Source organism: Cyprinus carpio, chromosome A20 (genome assembly GCF_018340385.1).
Source record: "Cyprinus carpio isolate SPL01 chromosome A20, ASM1834038v1, whole genome shotgun sequence".
Lineage (NCBI taxonomy): Eukaryota > Metazoa > Chordata > Actinopteri > Cypriniformes > Cyprinidae > Cyprinus > Cyprinus carpio.
The window spans coordinates 3,012,744-3,030,329 of NC_056591.1; the positions used below are offsets into that span (position 1 = coordinate 3,012,744).

At 35.2% G+C, this 17,586-nt stretch overlaps 1 protein-coding gene across 4 annotated transcripts in view; it reads right to left on the reverse strand.

Annotated features, from left to right (window-relative positions):
• LOC109113059 (laminin subunit alpha-4-like) overlaps window positions 1–17,586 on the reverse strand; it is a 67,543-nt gene that overhangs the window by 10,841 nt on the left and 39,116 nt on the right. For all 4 annotated transcript variants that reach the window (XM_042777376.1, XM_042777375.1, XM_042777377.1 and 1 more), the window contains 23 exons: window positions 17,380–17,531; window positions 17,171–17,281; window positions 15,513–15,624; window positions 13,979–14,143; window positions 13,690–13,883; window positions 12,922–13,038; window positions 12,567–12,715; window positions 12,262–12,403; window positions 11,656–11,749; window positions 11,265–11,381; window positions 9,323–9,508; window positions 8,456–8,595; window positions 7,229–7,393; window positions 6,379–6,524; window positions 5,599–5,761; window positions 4,431–4,564; window positions 3,684–3,855; window positions 3,142–3,273; window positions 2,907–3,049; window positions 2,685–2,814; window positions 2,139–2,276; window positions 1,659–1,792; window positions 245–403 (listed from right to left, as the gene is read on the reverse strand). In XM_042777376.1, the coding sequence (XP_042633310.1) occupies window positions 245–403; window positions 1,659–1,792; window positions 2,139–2,276; window positions 2,685–2,814; window positions 2,907–3,049; window positions 3,142–3,273; window positions 3,684–3,855; window positions 4,431–4,564; window positions 5,599–5,761; window positions 6,379–6,524; window positions 7,229–7,393; window positions 8,456–8,595; window positions 9,323–9,508; window positions 11,265–11,381; window positions 11,656–11,749; window positions 12,262–12,403; window positions 12,567–12,715; window positions 12,922–13,038; window positions 13,690–13,883; window positions 13,979–14,143; window positions 15,513–15,624; window positions 17,171–17,281; window positions 17,380–17,531 (3,295 nt within the window). The remainder of the gene's footprint in view (window positions 1–244; window positions 404–1,658; window positions 1,793–2,138; window positions 2,277–2,684; window positions 2,815–2,906; window positions 3,050–3,141; window positions 3,274–3,683; window positions 3,856–4,430; window positions 4,565–5,598; window positions 5,762–6,378; window positions 6,525–7,228; window positions 7,394–8,455; window positions 8,596–9,322; window positions 9,509–11,264; window positions 11,382–11,655; window positions 11,750–12,261; window positions 12,404–12,566; window positions 12,716–12,921; window positions 13,039–13,689; window positions 13,884–13,978; window positions 14,144–15,512; window positions 15,625–17,170; window positions 17,282–17,379; window positions 17,532–17,586) is intronic.

The window sequence follows — 17,586 nt, forward strand, 5'->3', positions numbered from 1 at the left end:
ATGATGAAGATGCAGACAGTTCAACAAGAAATGTAGCTATGATATTCAATGAAGGTCAAAATAAATGATGAAGAGATTTAAAAAAAAAGAAAGAAAAATAAACATAACATCACACAATCACAGTCTTTGCTATCGGAATGGAATTACTGTAGATCAATTAGTGTTTCTCAACTCTACTATAACCCTCTGTTCAGTTTAGTTTTGCTCAAAAAGGGCTTTGGTGAGTGTGGGTTGTATTTGTTACCTGCTAATGTATGCATAACTGATGCACCCAGTGAAATTCTGTATGGAACTTGATGGAGAGCCTCCATAGTAGAAAGTCTTTGGAACATTATCTGCCTGAGATGTGGAAGACGGCTTCTTTTTCTCCTGCTTGTCTTTGTCATCAATGACAAGTTCATACCTAGAGATCACGTATAAAGAGTATGATGAGTTGATGTAACAAGTGCATACATATAAGGGCAATTCAAAAGATTCAGAACTTCATTTGATACAACAAATATTCATCAGGAAAGAGTGGAATGTTGATATGAGATCAACAAAATTACTACTTTTTTCCCATCAACAATAATGAAGATGAAATGCATCATCAAGTAAATGATTTGAATTAAAAATACTTTTCACAACAATATGATGAGAAATAACATTTGCAAGGTATTAAATCTGTACTAACATTTTTTTAAAGAAGAAAAATATTATCTCATTAATATCATTCATATTAAAGTATGTTAGAGATTGCCCTGCTGAGGCTGAACTTTGACAAAGAGATGAACATTGGTAAATTGAACAGCTGTGGATGAATATGAAACAGCTTGTTAAAATGAAAATGAAAATTCTCCATACTAGGGAAAAATGATTTGTGATAAACTGTTGCAATAAATAAATGAATAAAACATAGCGGTAGTCAGAACCATAAAATATGCTTGTGACCATGGAATCCCAAAGAGTGCTACTCGAAAAAACGCTGTGCAGTTTCTCATGTGTGCGAACTAAATGACTAGAAAGAACGGAAGGAGCTAAATTTAAAATTCAACACAATTGTAATTTAAGCAATTACGAGATTAAAGTCATAATATTTTGAGATTATAACCTATATTGCACATGCAAATGGCCCGAATTGGGAGCACCGAAAAAAATTCTGGTGGCCCGGCAACCAATTTGAATTGCCTAAACGTGGGATTATTAGCAGAAATCATACCATGTGTCATATACTTGCAGGGCTTGGAAATAACATTTCATGTCTTAAAATGCATTCATTATTTGTAGTGTGCCAGCCACCTAATAATAGCAATAAGCTTTGTGCTTTTGGTACTTTTAGTATAAAGTCTCAGCTTTCAAATTCTGTCATTCGTTTCATTAAATTATTCTTGTAATTTTGACTTTATTCTCATAATTATGACTTTATTCTCAAAATATTTAAAGTTTATTCTTGTAATTTTGACTTAATTCTCAAAATATTTCAATTTTATTCTCGTAATTTTGACTTTATTCTCATATTTTTACGGCTATATTCTTGTAATTTTTCTCAAATTATTATGACTTTATCTCCTAATATTAAATTTTATTTAAACGTGGCACTAAAACGCCGTTGTAAAAATGGACTAAGAATGAGCTAAAATAAATAAATATGACATTGTTGAAGAAAGTGTGCAACTTACTTCTGATTAGTGACTGAGGCAACTAAGAAATGAGACCGTCCATCATTATAATTCTTCTTTTGTGATCTGACTCTGGTTCCTTTGGACTGGAGCACCACAGCACCATTCTCCACTGAGAGAGAAAACTCATCCAACTAAAACAGAGAGAAAGACTGGCTTGATCTATGACACTGATCTATAAAAAGATGCACCCACTATAACAAACACACATTCAGCCAAACCCCTTCCATCAAATACAGAAGTACGAAAAGTTTCTACACTAGCAGGGACTCTGCAGGTTCATATAAGTGAAAAGTGTTGTGCTCTATGTGATGCAACTACTGAAACAGGTATGTAACTTCATGTGTTTCAAAGGACATAGCAACAAAGCCTTGGATCTCCTTCATTTGTTAGTTGGTTTAGGGTTGGCTTGACTCTCTTTTAGGTTAGAGACAGAACAACACTTGACTGGATAAAAAATGGTAACTAAAAAGACTGTACCCCATCTCTGTGATAGAACAGGAGTCCATTGGACTGTAGTGTTTTGAAGTTTAGTCCTCCCTCAAAAGACTGGAATGGTGAGATTTTAGCAGTAGAGCCCAGATAGCCATTACCTGTGAAATACACCTTACGGGACATCTGCAGGTAGAAGACAACAACAGTGTCTTTAAAATGTCTTAAATTATTATTATTACTGAAATTAGAACATATCTACATTACACAGACATAATGATATTCATAGTGGTAAATGGTAAAAGTTAATACAGCACTGACGGAAATGGCATTAGTGTACATTCTTGAGCCTGTGATCATTTCACTCTTTTTATTTAATCAAAATGATGTGGTCTCATTCACAGCATCAGACAAAACAGCACAAAGCCAGCAATGTAACTGCAACAGATGCTGGTAGGTCACATGACAATGGCAACATGGCAAATGTAGTACATCTGGACTGCTGCACACATACACACTATACAGAGCAAAGAAGTATCTATGAGTATGCGATTTCAGATACAACCTATGACAACAGGAAGGTGTGCTACATACAAATGATTCCTCTGGACAGCCACTGCTGATTCCAATGGTTCCTTGCTCCTCCAGGAGATTGAAGAGATTTTTCTGGAACTGGAAGCCCTTTACACAACCCTTCAGTCCCACCAGGGATGACATCTCTGGCCTGTGGGACATACAGCTCTTTCACATGGCTAGGTTGAGTGTAAGAAATGAGTACTGCTAATCTGAGGATTAATATACAACAATGGTTCTCACCTAGAAAGCAGAATGCTAGAAGGAGCTCCTCCAATATAGACATCAGAGAACGGTAGGGGTTTCTTTTCATTTTCCATGGACTTAACATGGCTTTTGTCCACTAGCAGAATGATCTTCTTAGAATGATGATAGATTACAGACACCTGAGAAAAAAAGCAATGATAGGGTGTTAAAAGCTACAATGTGTGGCCATTGAAGTGGAATTGTCCTTGAAGTGGTCTCAAGACAGTATTACCTCATGATATCGAGCATCGTTGATCTGGAGTTTTGCTAAGTTACTCTCCATGATGACAGGACCATTAGTGAAACCAAAGTCATACATCAGACGGAGAAACCCATTTTTCAGCTCCAGCACGAAAAAATTTGCCTGTCGCATAAATCCAACAATACAGTATATGCACAGAAAAAAAATCATTCACTTTACATAGTGGCAGAGTGAGGTAAGATGTTTCACTGAGTAAGATGAATTGCCTCATAAATCTAGTATAGATTTTTCTGATGATTATGAATGAAGAAGAGAAACTATTTTTGACAGTCCATTTTGGTCATATTTACCACGGGTGCCAATATTATTGCAGGGGTTATTTTATTTAATTATTTATTTTTTGTAAAACCTTTCAAGTTTAATTCCATTTTTTTTTCAAATAAAACTGGAACAGATCATTCAAATCATAATTGATGCATATAAGTTTTAATTTTCTAGTTTTGTCCCAGAACCCAAGAATCAGTGGGAAAAAATTAAGAACAAGCAATGATAATTAATTTTTTTTTTTTTACCTCATTAACCATAAGGAATAGAATTCCATTGTTGGCAACAGTTCGAACTTCAATATCAAATCGAGTGACAATGCCAATTTTGCCTCTTCTCTCAATGCTGTTGACTAAAGCGAAGCCATTGCCATCAAACAAATAACTTGTCACACGACTCTGAGAGAAAGCCAACTTATGCCTGAAAAACACAGAGAGATCACAACGTATAAACGGACCATATAAATATTACTCTACAGTGGTATTTGAAAAATATCTAACATTCAAGGTAAATAAATGAGGTAAGAAAATGAGAAAGCATGAAGCCCATACAACAATAACTATATACTGTTTTCGAGACATCAAGCATGGTCATAGAGCTACTGTTGCATAGACAGACCTTTTTAGAGTTGAGCAACACATCTCACATCTCATCTTACCTAAAATACTGTTTTGCATGTTTATTGGGCTAATGAGACCTAAAACGATATTCCTGCAATTTTCTGCTAGAAAATCAAATAGGTATTAAGAGACCACGGACATCACTATCTTGCTTTGATGTAACATTATTTAAATACAAAAAGACTAAAATATATAAATAAAACATTAAATGGCAAACCAAAATCCATAAAGTGAATAAGTGAATTTTGATCGAGTTAGATAAACTATTAACACTTAAGGCCATATGAAACTGTTGAGCCCCAGCTTTAGGCGGTGTTCACCTACATAGTGTTTATGGTTTAAAGCATGAAGGGATGTAAGGATGGGTTTCTTTACCTGGGACAAGGCATCGATTCCACAACATCCATTTTGTGAAGTTGCTTAAAGTTGTACAAACTGATGACATCACTATTCAAAGTCTCCAATTCAATGCAACCAACAAAAGGAGCCAAGCTCAAAGCTGGAGGAAGCTGGAAGAACATGAAGGACATTTATTCATATGAGTGTTACAGTGACCAAAAAAAAAAAAAAACCTTATCCATAACCCTTTAACTGGGTTAAACTTTATTTCAATAATCTACCACTCTCATTAGAGTATTAGTAGATTTTTACGTTGGGTTAGGGTTAGTTATTAGAATAAGCCAAGTTGTTTTTGAAGTTTTTTTTATTTTTTGTAGTGTGTGTTTTTGGGTATTTTTAATAAAGTGCTAGCAGATATTAAGAATACTAAAACTCTAATGACTTGTAGTTGACATAGCTGCAAAGTAACTTACAGTTTAGTAAAATGTCTAAAGTGGACAATCGAAATAAAGTGTTAAGGCCCTGGTTATACTTCAAGTGAAATCTAAAAACAAACTGGTGTGACTTCATTTTGAATGAAATCAGGCCAAAACGAAGTTTGTTTGGAGTTCGTCCCGGGAGTTTAAAATGGCTTGTCAGTGCAAATCTCCAGAAAAGCTCACATTGGCTGGTAAACACCTTCACACTACCATTGTACTCTGCCTGCTTTGATGTGAAAACCTTCTCTGGTTCATTTCCTCTGTTCAGTTCGTTGAGGTCAGACTTCCACAAGTAACCCCCCCGCTCCAATTAAACAATTGAAGTGTTTAATACTATAAAGCAAACTATTGCATAAATTGCTATATAAGTAACCATTATGTGAATTTATTTGACTGTAGTGCCGAACCACAGATCTTGTGCAATATCCACATCATTAAGATCAGATGCTTTCTTAACTGCAATTTTCTCACCACTGTCATTTGGTTGTGTGTGTTTACTGAGAGATTAGTTATTGAGAGTGAAAGGCACAGCACATATTTACATATTTATCTAAACAACAGCAGTGTGGGCAGCATCAGGATGTTCACTAGCAGTATACCCCACACAGATATTTCAAACCTCTTGTTATAACTAAACAAAGACTGAAAAAGAACTTCACTGTGAGTATATCAGAACCTTTACCCGTATTTGAGACATTTTTCTAAAAGAAAATACATTTTTTCACCTTCACATCAGGAGGCACTCCTCCCACAATAAAAACATTGTCTTTAGGATCAAGGTCAAACAAGGATTCTGTCCCATCTGCCTCTCCTTTCTGGATAAACTTCTGCTCCGCTTTGGTGTCTTGACTTGGAACTGTCAGGAACACTTTACCATGGCGACCCAACCTACCAGAAAGAAAAAAAAAGAAGGCTAAATCCCATGATTACAGACTAAGTCCTATACAAATATCAGCATGCATGGTTTTCCCTTGGCAAAACTTCTGACGTGCATTTGATGTGAAAGTAGCATACACAAATTCACTTTCCTTGGGCTATACGTTCACATTTTAGGATTGAGAACTTTATTAACAAGTATGACTCTTGAATTGTCCTGCACAGAAAAAAAACACATTTTTTCTAACAAATTAGAGTTGTTGTTGTTGTTGTTTTTATTCAGTGCATGCAAACTAATGACTAAAGAAAATATAAAAGAAGGAAACCTTCCTAACAAGCCTTAAAACAACTGACACAAAATTAATTAATAAACAGTTTTAATTATGGAACAAGTTCATTAGGGAAATTTTGAATTATATTTATTTTGTTTTTAATTTTGGTGCAGCACAAAATGGAATGCATTTCAAACAAAAAACAGCAACTGGCTCTAAAACGTTCAGATGAAACTGTGCTGAAAACGTGTACTGTAACTGTATTTATAGTGACACCCATTTTTGGCTGCTGTCCTTTGTGAGCAGTTCCTTAAGAAAACATGATGCATGATCATATGATGAAAGCAGTTGTTCTACCTCTCCACTTTAACAAGATTGAAGACAGGAGGCCAAGAGCTGACCGGCTTTGAACTGAGAGGAATCTCTACATCCTCTCCTCCCAGATTATACACATACACCAGATTATCATTCTTTATGGCCAGTCCCATGTAGTCCTTACGTCCCTACACACACAGAGAAGTAGAATCGACATTAAACAGGACAATGCAGTGCATATGAAATTAAATGTAAATAAATAAATATGAAAAATAGCCTTTTTAATCAATTCATCACATTTATGATGCAGATGTCCTGAGGTTTACTTTGCAAAGGGGCAAGGGATGGAATAGAACTTGAGTTTGGGCAAGAAAATGATAAAAATGATAAAACACCCTGATGAAAGGAAGGAGTTAACTAAATGTCATTTGTTCCAGCTGATAGTGTAATTTATTTACACATGCTGTCTACATTGTTTTAGCAAGAGTCACTAAAGGGATTATACAAATCAGGTAACAGTGAAAAGTTCTCATTTTGCTGCCAGTTTCTGAGTGCTAGGTTGCGGAAAATACAACAGAATACAACAATCTGGCATACTTCACTGGAGTGTACAGAATCACATCATCATTTCAATGCAGGCACCTGCATTAACTCATATTTCTTTTATACAGCAGTAAAATAAACAAGAAACTAAGTAAACAATATTGTAGACATGGGTGTTTAGACATGTTACTTTTGTTTATTTTTGCACTGCCAAATATGAAAATATGATTAACTGTTGTATGTTTCTAGTAACACAAAATAATGGTGTTTCTTTCCTAATCCAGCATTTGAATGAAAGATACATCCACTCCCCCACTTTTGGGCCCACTTATCCCTCGCTAGTGCTTACTTGCTTGTCTCCCAAATAGAGTAGGAAGCGATCTTCTATGGGGTCTTTGTCTGGGTCCACTCTAATGTAGAAACTGATGGACGTGACTGTCTTTAGCTCATCTAGGTTGGAGTGGGGATGAACCTCTACAGAAGACTGGCCATTAAATTTCATGGACACTTGCACCTGCAATTATAGATAAAAAAGTTTCACTTTTACACTTAGAGGCATTCATATGGTATGCATTCTTGTTGTAGTATATTATGTAACTGGCAAAAAACATGGAGGTTCTTCAAGCATGAATTGTTCCAACTCAAAAGTAATTTCTTTAGTCATAGGAAACTACCAACTCAACAATACTAGTGCAAACACTAAAACCAGTAAATAACCAGTCATTTGCAAGATGCTGTCGTATAGACTAGGAATTAACCCAGCATACCCATTTTTTATTTTTTGTATTTTTTTGTCATGTGATCCCCATAGTCATGTAAATATAGCCCTTACATTTCCATAGTTTATTGTGTAACCCACTGTTGGTGAGTTTTGTCTATTCATGTTCATGTTCAAGTCAAGCCAAGCTAAGTCTGTTATCGTCAAGTTCTCAAGTCAAGTTTAAGCCTGTTCGAGTTCATGTCTCCATTTAGTTTATTAATGAAACTAGATTCACATTCATCTTGCCTTCTGTGGAATAACATTACAATGAGTTACACTGTGTAACACAGGAGAGTGTGCAGATTACACTCGTGAAAAAGAAGTACTCTTTAGCGTACTTCAAAAAGAGGATATACAGAAATAAAATACAGTAGCCTACTTTAAAAGAAAAAGTGTGAACTGAATGTAATGCTTTTGAACACATAATTGCATTTTATTTACAACTGAAATACAAAATAATTTTTCTCACTTTTTTCACTTGCATCCCAATTATTATACCTCTTGGTATCAGGTTTTAAAGACTTTCTGAATATGTATCATGCAACTGTGATCACTCGCACTTTTCACTCTCTAAAAAATTAAAAAAATAATTCAATACAATGTTTAAGCCTTCCCAAGACAAGACAAATGCAAGACTATGCACTTTTGTGATTTTTGTGCAACTCTTCAAAAAGATTTTTGGTAGGTCTGTGTTGAAAGTCATATATATTTTAATAATGAAATCTTAATGGAGATTCTGAATGCGACTGACTGAATGTGTTGTGTTTTGCATGTGGATCAGTCAAGTTGGATGTTTATTTGAATTGACTGATGTACCTTCTTTGCGACGCTGCGGGCCTGTGCGATGAGTTCTCTGATTTTCATTATGTTTGTGGAGACATTATTCGCAGGTTTTTTCTCTTCAACCACACGCAGCTTACTGAGCAGCTCTGGCATGATCTCTGACAGGTCTTCAACTAAACACGTACAAATACACACACAAACTGAGTAAGAAAACATTCGCAACACTCTTCATGATCCCGCACAAATTCACCAATGAAAAGGCCAACATGCACAATATATCTGTTCCAAATTGCTGCCTTGTTGTCCATTGTCCATTAACAATTAGGTGGATATACTGTAGGAAGAAAATCCATGTGCAATATAAATAGCGCTCCTATTAGAACATTAGAATGACAATGTTATACTGAAATAAGCATAAATATACACGGCAAACCCAAATTGGTGGTAAAATGGTCTGTTTTTACTTAAACTATATTCCAAAAAATAAATAAATTATAATATTTATCATTTCTATTTTTTTTTCTAATTTATAATCAACACTTGTTTCATCAGCATGATAGAATTTTGTATTTTTCTTTTTATTTATTTTTCTTTTGTATTCAGCTATTAAATATACTATATTTTGCTATTATCAGAAAATATGTTTTTGAGTTATGCTGCTATGCAACATTAAAGTTTTAGCTAAGAAACTAACATTGAATTAAAAGACAACTAACTGTTGCTGGTTAAACAGACTAGCCATTGCTGTGTGTTAAGTATAGTAAAAACAAGTAGTAGTCCAAACACTGTATGTGTCTATAGTTTCTACATATAGAACATTTAAAAGCTACTGTTGCTTCCTAAATGATTTTTAAATGGTACTGCTACTCAGTTCAGTGGAGGTGAGCAGGACTACCATACCCGCTTTGCCAGCAGACAGAACAGTGTGCTCAAATGCTGCGGCGGAGTATGCCTCGTTTTTCATATTGCTATCCCACTCCTCTACTTTTTTTAAGATGGGTGTCATCATCTGCAACACTTCAGCAGAGCGGTTCAGAGTGCCCTCAGCCACTTTCTGAGTGAACTGCAGACGATTCGGAGTTCGATCTGAGATAAACACACACACACACACACACACAAAAAGACAAACTTATTCACAAATATGTATTATGACAAATATTTGAAAATGCACATGCAATACTAGAAAATCAACTGGTCTGCTGGCAAGTAACTCTTTTTCACCTCTGAAAAGAGCAATCTATGTACTAGGTCTACTGTAAACTTGACTGGAACTTTTTAAACCTGTTTTGTTCAGACTAACACTCCCCATTGAAAACAAAATTAAAAGAAACAATTTTGTTTAAATAGTATGTTCAGAGAGAGGGATAGGGGTAGAGGTAGGGGACAGATGATACAGTCCGAACAGTATAAAACAATTATGCCTATGAAGAGTTTATGAATATGAATGCAATTAATGTTCAGGGCTGACTTTCCCAAAAGCTTCGTAAGCCTAAGAAGTTCGTAAAAACAATCGTATGACTGATCTTAATATTACGGTCTGTTTCCCAAAAGCATCGTAACTTAAGTAGCACTTGAAAATCATCGTAGATCTACGAGTGCTCTGGAGTAATCGTAAAGCCCTAAGTGCATCGTAAGAAGACAATCGGCAGATTACACCTTTAACTTGATTCAAGTGCTTTATTCATGTGATTATAGTTAAATTTAAATTTATAAATGAAATAATTAAAAAGTGCAGAAAAAAAATACAAATACACACTAAATTAAATGACTGAACAAAAAAAATTATAAAATAATAATGTAGGAAACATGCTTCAAAGACTGGGAAAAATAGGCATAAACTTAAAAAATCAATCAATAAATAAATAAACTGTCAGTGACTTACTGATGTGCAGCCATCTCGGGCCTGGAAATAAAGTCTCTACAAATATACTTATATTATATTATATTATATTATATTATATTATATTATATTATATTATATTATATTATATTATATTATATTATATTCGAGCTGTATATTATATTCCAGCATTGAGTTAACATTTCAATAAACGAGTGTGTAGCCTACAATTACGAGCCATTCTATAAGGTGACATTTCAGCACTTGACAAACGGATAGCGACTCCTAAGTAGCACTTAAAGCACGTCTACGTGCAACTGTGTTAAGTGCATTTTTGGGAAACGCATGTGAAACAATAGCGAACGTTCGTAAAATTACTCGTAGAAAACACTCTTAAGTGCTAAGATCAATCGTTATCGGGAAACCCGGCCCAGTAAATTTGGTTTAAAGCACTTAATCAATGACATTTTCCCATTTTCCATGACCTAATCTAAAGTAAGAACTATTCACCCTTTATTACCAATTAACATTTCCTTTACTACATACAAGCTAATTAAACAATAAAAACTGTGTTAATTACAGTGACCGTGAATGAGGTTCACTATTTGTATATAGATTTTTAATGTATGCAAGTATGTATTTAATCTATGCTTTGTAAGTACTTTATTAGTTTAAACTTATAAAGTGTTTTTAAGGGCATGCCAAAAATTTAAACACTGTGATTCCAAAGAACATAAAACCTATTGTTTTGTTGTTTTTAATAAATTTAGTTTTCTAATCTCAATTTACCTAACAGTTCTCTAAAAGTCTTTAAGTGTTGCTATAATACCAAGGTGCCAACCTTTTGACTCTAACTTTTAAGAAGAGGAGCAATATCAAGTGTAGAAATAAAAACAGAAATGACAAATGAAAGAATTCAAATGCCAAATTCAGAACCAAAGTTGTCAGGACAAGCAGAGTTAGCAGTGCAACACAAGTAGGCTTGAAACCATTTATTCTTGCCTTTATGAATTGCATTGATGTCACTGATGATCTTAACTATTTTTTTAGAGGAGCTTCCCATCATTTCATTGGCCTCTTCAATGTATTTCTTATTGTCGAGGACTGTGGATTCAACGTCTGCAAAATCAAATAAAACACACATTCTACATTAAGACTCTGAAATAACATCTAATTCACAACTACTGTTAATATTTTAATCCTGGCAATTTGTACTATAAATATTGTTGGCTCTTATGACAAATTGTTTGGGATGTTCCTCGTTTGCAAGATGTTTTGGATGAACGCAATGCTAAATAAATAACTGTAAATGCAATATTGATAATTCTACGGAAATGTGAAGCAAGTTTTATCTAAGTAGGAAAAGTATGAAAAAGCACTTTCTCTGCTTTACCTCTTTGCTTAATGTACAAGGACGAGGCCTCTGTGAGGACATCATTACTCTGAGAGTGTGTGAGGTTCAGTTGAGAGATTAATCCATCAATATCCTAAGAGAAATATCAGGATACATGTGAAGTATCCACATTTACCAACTTGCACAGAGATACATTACCATTCAGAAGTTTGTAATCAATAAGACATTTATGTCTTTACATTTAGCATACCAAGGTGTATCACCATGTATTCCAAACCTTTGAATGATAGTATACACAAACCACACTAACAAAGTACCATGGTACTAACTTTTTTTCTTAAGTTTTTTTTTTTTTTTTTAAAGTACCTCAGAGTACCATGCAAAAACCATGAAACATTAATAGATTAATTATTCAGTACTGTGGTGCTGTATATATATATATATATATATATGTATATATATATATATATATATATATAAAAACTAAATACTATGGTATTACCACATGATCACATTATGCATTTGCCACAATCACTTTACCAACTTTTTGTATTTTCGTGAATTGTGAGCTTTTTAGTTTAATTTTCTATTATCTGCAATGCCCAAATGAAATAGCAATAGGAACCAAAATATTGATATGCTTACGTCATGAGTACTGCTGGAGATGTTGAGAGTGGTCAGGGCAGTGATGTTAGCGTCATCAGTGTTTTTGACAATATTGTCATACACATTCAAGGCATTCAGGGCTTTCTGTACATGTCCATTTGCATCACTTCCTTTCAGATTACTAAACGAGAGAAGAGTGCATAGCAATTGTCATCTGAGTGCTGGAAAGCAACAGTGATGCTCCTATGAGTGTTCGGCTTTTTGTGACAGCCATGAATGACAGTACATCTCAAACATCATACAGATGGAGAAATAACATTAGTCATTTCTGGTTTGAAACTCACAACTGAAGTTCTTCAGCATGTCTCTGCAGGTCATCAGCACGATCCTCGGCTCTCAGAACTAGATCTCTGTCTGACTGAGACAACTTGTCTGTCTTTCTCTCCAGTGACACATGGGCTCCATCGATTTGTGCATGCTGTTCTCTCACTCTCTATACATACAGATTGAATAAGAACAGTACCAATAAAAACATTCATCTTTGGTGAACAGTATTTTTATTGTGAATGAATCATTATTTAATGGAAAATATAAATGGGGTTAACATTTATAATATAAACTCTTAAAATAGTTTTAACTTGCATGACTACAGTAGTTTACAGTATATGCTGTGCAGAAAGTTGATAAAAAGAAGATTACCATGATCATGTCTTTCACCTCAAGGACAGTCTGGTTTGCCTCGAAGATGATTACCCCAGCAGTAACAGTAGTTTGATTGACACTGTCATAGATGCCTTTCAGACGCTGCTGCTGTGCCTGAGAAAAGAAGGAAATATTTCTGTGACATCTAATCACAATATGAACATTAAATAACAAGACAAAAGTGTTTGTATCTGACAAAATATATATTTTCATCAGGTGAGATATTAATTATGAATTAGTTCTGAACCAAATCCTCCTCCAAAATGCTCTGGTGTGAGGGCAATGTTAGCCATTAGAGTGTGCATGCATCTGATCTTTGCACTTTCACCAGAAATAGTAGACCATCTGGGTACCTTTTGAATACAAATTTCAATATAATACAACTGAGGACACAATTATCCTTATCTTGAATACTATTTAGGACGAATAGTATTCATTCAGTTACACCAAAACTGCTGCCACTCACACAAAATCACACAAAAACAAAATTACAACAAAAACTATGGCAACAACAACTGATGCCCACATTGACTAGACAAGTGCAAGGAGTGGAAGAGACTCAAAACTCTAGTTTTAAAAAGTACAGTGACATATTATTGGTCATAACTCCTGGAGAGAAATAGCGCAGACAGATATACTCTAGCATTTGTGGCAAATCCAAAGTATACTTAAAAGATTATTTAATATAAGATTAAGTGGTTTATGGATTTCCAATGGTTAAGTTTTAGTGGTTCATAATAAACAGAAAAAGGTGTAAGAAGATACCTCTGTCCTTTGTAGTTTGAGCTGGTTGGTCTTGTATTTGTTGAGTGCCTGTTGCAGTGTGTCTTCTGCTTTGTTGAGGAGATCCTGACCTTGAAAGAGTTTAGAGGTGAATCGACCCAGTACTTCCTGCATAGGTGACAGACGCCCCTGTGTAGTCATCAGAGTTTTCTCAAAGTGGCGGACACGTCGGAGCACTACAATCAGACATATAAAGGCAGAGGTTGAAAGAGAGCACACACACACACAAACACACACACAAGCAGCATTCAGTTAGAAATAAACACCTTACATTCATGGGCCTCGGAGGACTCATCAGTAGCAAGCGGATCTTTAGAAGAGAGGTCCAGATTTCTCATCCAGCCCAAGATCCGTTCAGCTTCTGCTATTTTCTGCAGCTTTACCTGAGGATCTAACTCCTGAAGGACACCATATAATTCCCAATCCCTGATCATATCTGAAATACACACACACACATACACACACACACACACACACACACACACACACACACACACACACACACACACACACACAGATGTATTATGACAAGATCAAGTTTCGAATCAGAACACCAACTGAACACAGAATAAAATATAAAAAGCTGTTTTAATTTCATGTTTGTTTAAGGGGCACTCAGAATTTTTTCCTCATTCTTGCCTGTTACCTATCACTTCACATTTCAGAATAGTCAGGGCCTGGGATTGTGCTGTAATTGTGATGCCATCAGCCAATCTGTGTTGTCAAGATATCAGGCTATCCTGATTAGTCACATTTGTTACAACTGAGAAATTAACTGTCTTATATTTAATCTGGCATAAATAATCCAAAACAATTCTGACCCTTTTTTTTTTTTCAGCAATTTTCAGCATTTTTAGTTGCAAGCAATTCACAAAGAATTGTTTGCACCATTTGCCAGCATTGCTCTCTTGTGCATTTTAATTGAAGCATGCAATGATAGAAGATTCTCTTTCGATTGCTTGCTGTGACGTGAAGTACTGAAGCACTGAATACAGTGACGACTGCCTTTAACAGTCATTTTGCATTACTGACACACTGTTTTCCTAATTAATGTTGTTCAGTTGCTTTGACACAATCTGTTTTGTTTAAAAAGCTATATAAATAAAGGTGACTTGACTTGAAGTGTGGCCAAGTATTGTGACCCATACTTGGAATTTGTGCTCTGCGTTTAACCCATCCAAATGCACACACACAGTAGTGAACACACACTCGGAGCAGTGGGCAGACATATTGCTGCGGCAGAGTTGGGGGTTCGGTGCCTTGCTCAAGGGCACCTCAATCATGTTACTGAAGGTGGAAGAGAGCCTTTGAGAGACTTTGTGTTACAAGTCCGATCCTCTAACCATTAGGCCACGGCTGTCACAGACATACTGTCTTTCTCGATTTGTCCTTGCATATTGACACTTGCGTTTTATTTTACTGTAAGAAATTTGTTAGTCAAAATTTACATCGGTCAGTGTGCATGCATAAAATAATGTATTTTGTGTGATAATGTACTTTAGCTGTTGATTGGTGTAAGATGCGTAGTGGTTAAAAAGTAGTTGAACAGAGCATTTACGGTACCAGCACATTATAGTGCATCCAGATTCTACTTTGATAATCTAAGTTGTACTGCAAACAGGGTGACTTAATTTGGGCCAAAATATTATGGGAGGGTTGGCAAGTCTCTGAGGGGAATCTGCTCCAGCCAAACAACTACTACAGTACTAAGATACTTAAGAAAGATAACAGACAGTTAATTAATAATCTCCAGGTATTATAGACCTCCAGCACCAAAAATTACTGAGTTCACAAGGTCACGTTACCTTCAATGAGTTTATTGAGTGAGGAGAGGTTAGCAATAAGTTCATTTGCTAACGTGGAGCTATGAAGTGTGTCTTGATCCACCCGTTCTCCCAATAACTGCACTGCTTCCTCCTGACAAAATAAAACAAACATTAATTCATTTCACCTGGAAGAACATGAGAAAGCACCTGTTCACCCTAATATAAACAGTATAGCATGAAGGAGAGGGCAAGCTTGATAGATGGACGAGGAGAATATAATCATGTCAGAATTTCCACACCATTATTTTTATTATTCATAAATTGAGAGATAAGATTGTGTCATCATGCCATGCCTGTCAATAGAAATCTATTTAGACATGTCTTCTATCTTTCCTTGTGCTTTATTTGCCATTGCCATAGAAAAAAAATATTTTGAGTAGAAACAGTTCAGCTTGTCATTTTGAAATTACAGTAATTCTGACGTGAAGAATATGAAAATTTGGAAAAAGACAGAGCATGCAAGGTTGATGAAATGCATGTGATTAATAAAACACCCAGAAAAATATTATTTTCATGAGACATTTGGTCACAATGTAAAGGTAAATGGTATCATTAAGCAGTTTTCCACCATTGGGACATATTGATATGTTGGTAAATTATGCTATCCTGTACAGATTGACATGATTATGGTTTCTTTTTCTATTGTGGTGCTGCTAAATTAGGATTAGACTGACAAGTGATTAATCCTCAATCACCTTGTTACTAAAGCCATTCTACCACCAGCACAGGTCCTGATCATTATACTGAAATAAAAACTGAATAGTGTTCAACTGAAATGTCTGACTGATATAATGGACATGCCACTTCACCATTCTCAGAACGATCAATAGACAATTTTCTAGATATCGAAATACTTTCTCCTATGCCAGTTTCATTTGCAGATACTAAGCATACAGTTAGTACAGTACAAGCTGATTTTCCTAAAAACTGATGGATTTGTGATGCTATCAAAACTGTGGTACTATCAAAATTGATTGACTGTTTATTTGAACATCTCTACTAGAGGCCTGCACCACAGAGTTTAGGTTGAGCCAAGCCTAGATTAGATTTTTGGCACAATTATTTTTATATGATTATTTTGTTTATTTAATGTTGGATAATTTGTTTTGATTCATTATTCAGATGTGATGTTTGCTTTATGGCTGAGATGGGGCATGGTGAGCCATACAAAGAGTGGGAAGCACAGCAGTTCATACTGGTGTTGTCACAGTTTTGGCTCTAACAATAAAAAGTTATATTTTGTCTGCTTTTTTATTTAAAGACTGATATTATTCAAAGATCATACAATTCTCATCAATTGTGACATTAAAACACATTTTAGGCATTAAGTAGTGTGACACTGTCATTAGTAATACAAATAAAGTTTAATTATTATTTTTATATCATAAAGCCTAAATAGAGTAAATATGTTAATAGATTTGAATTACATATAGTATGAAATAAATGTATTTTAAATATATAAAAATAACAATTACAAAGAAATAATTCTGTAACCCTAAGTTTGTTCAACTAGTCATAAAGGCCTCATCATTGACAATGTTGGTTCAACCAATGGCATGAGTGTTTGGTGACGCAAGTGGTGTGGAAATTACACACTTAACCTTAAAGTAATATATGAATAAATTAATGAATGGCACCTCTTCTGCGACCAGTTCCATGTAAGTAAGCAGTTTTTGTGTTTCTTCCTCCAGGCGCCCCGTATCTGCTCTCATCACTGCATACTTATTTCTCCAGCCTAAAAACTGATCCTGTTACAACACAGTGACACCAACATACACTCTTCATTAAATACAACATTCTCTGGGTGGACATTTCCGTAAACTGCTTGCGATTTGAGTGTTGATACCTGTAGTCTGTGTGCAGTGTAGTTGTAGTACTTTAATCTGTCGTTGGCAGCAGCTCCGGTAGAAATGTTCAGCACGCTGTTCCTCACTTGGTCCAGAGTTTTGTTGGATTGACGAATATCTCCGATCAGACTCCAGATACACGCATCACAGTCTGGGAGGTGGTAAGGTTTAGAATTCATCATATTTTTTATGCTTTTAAGAATTTC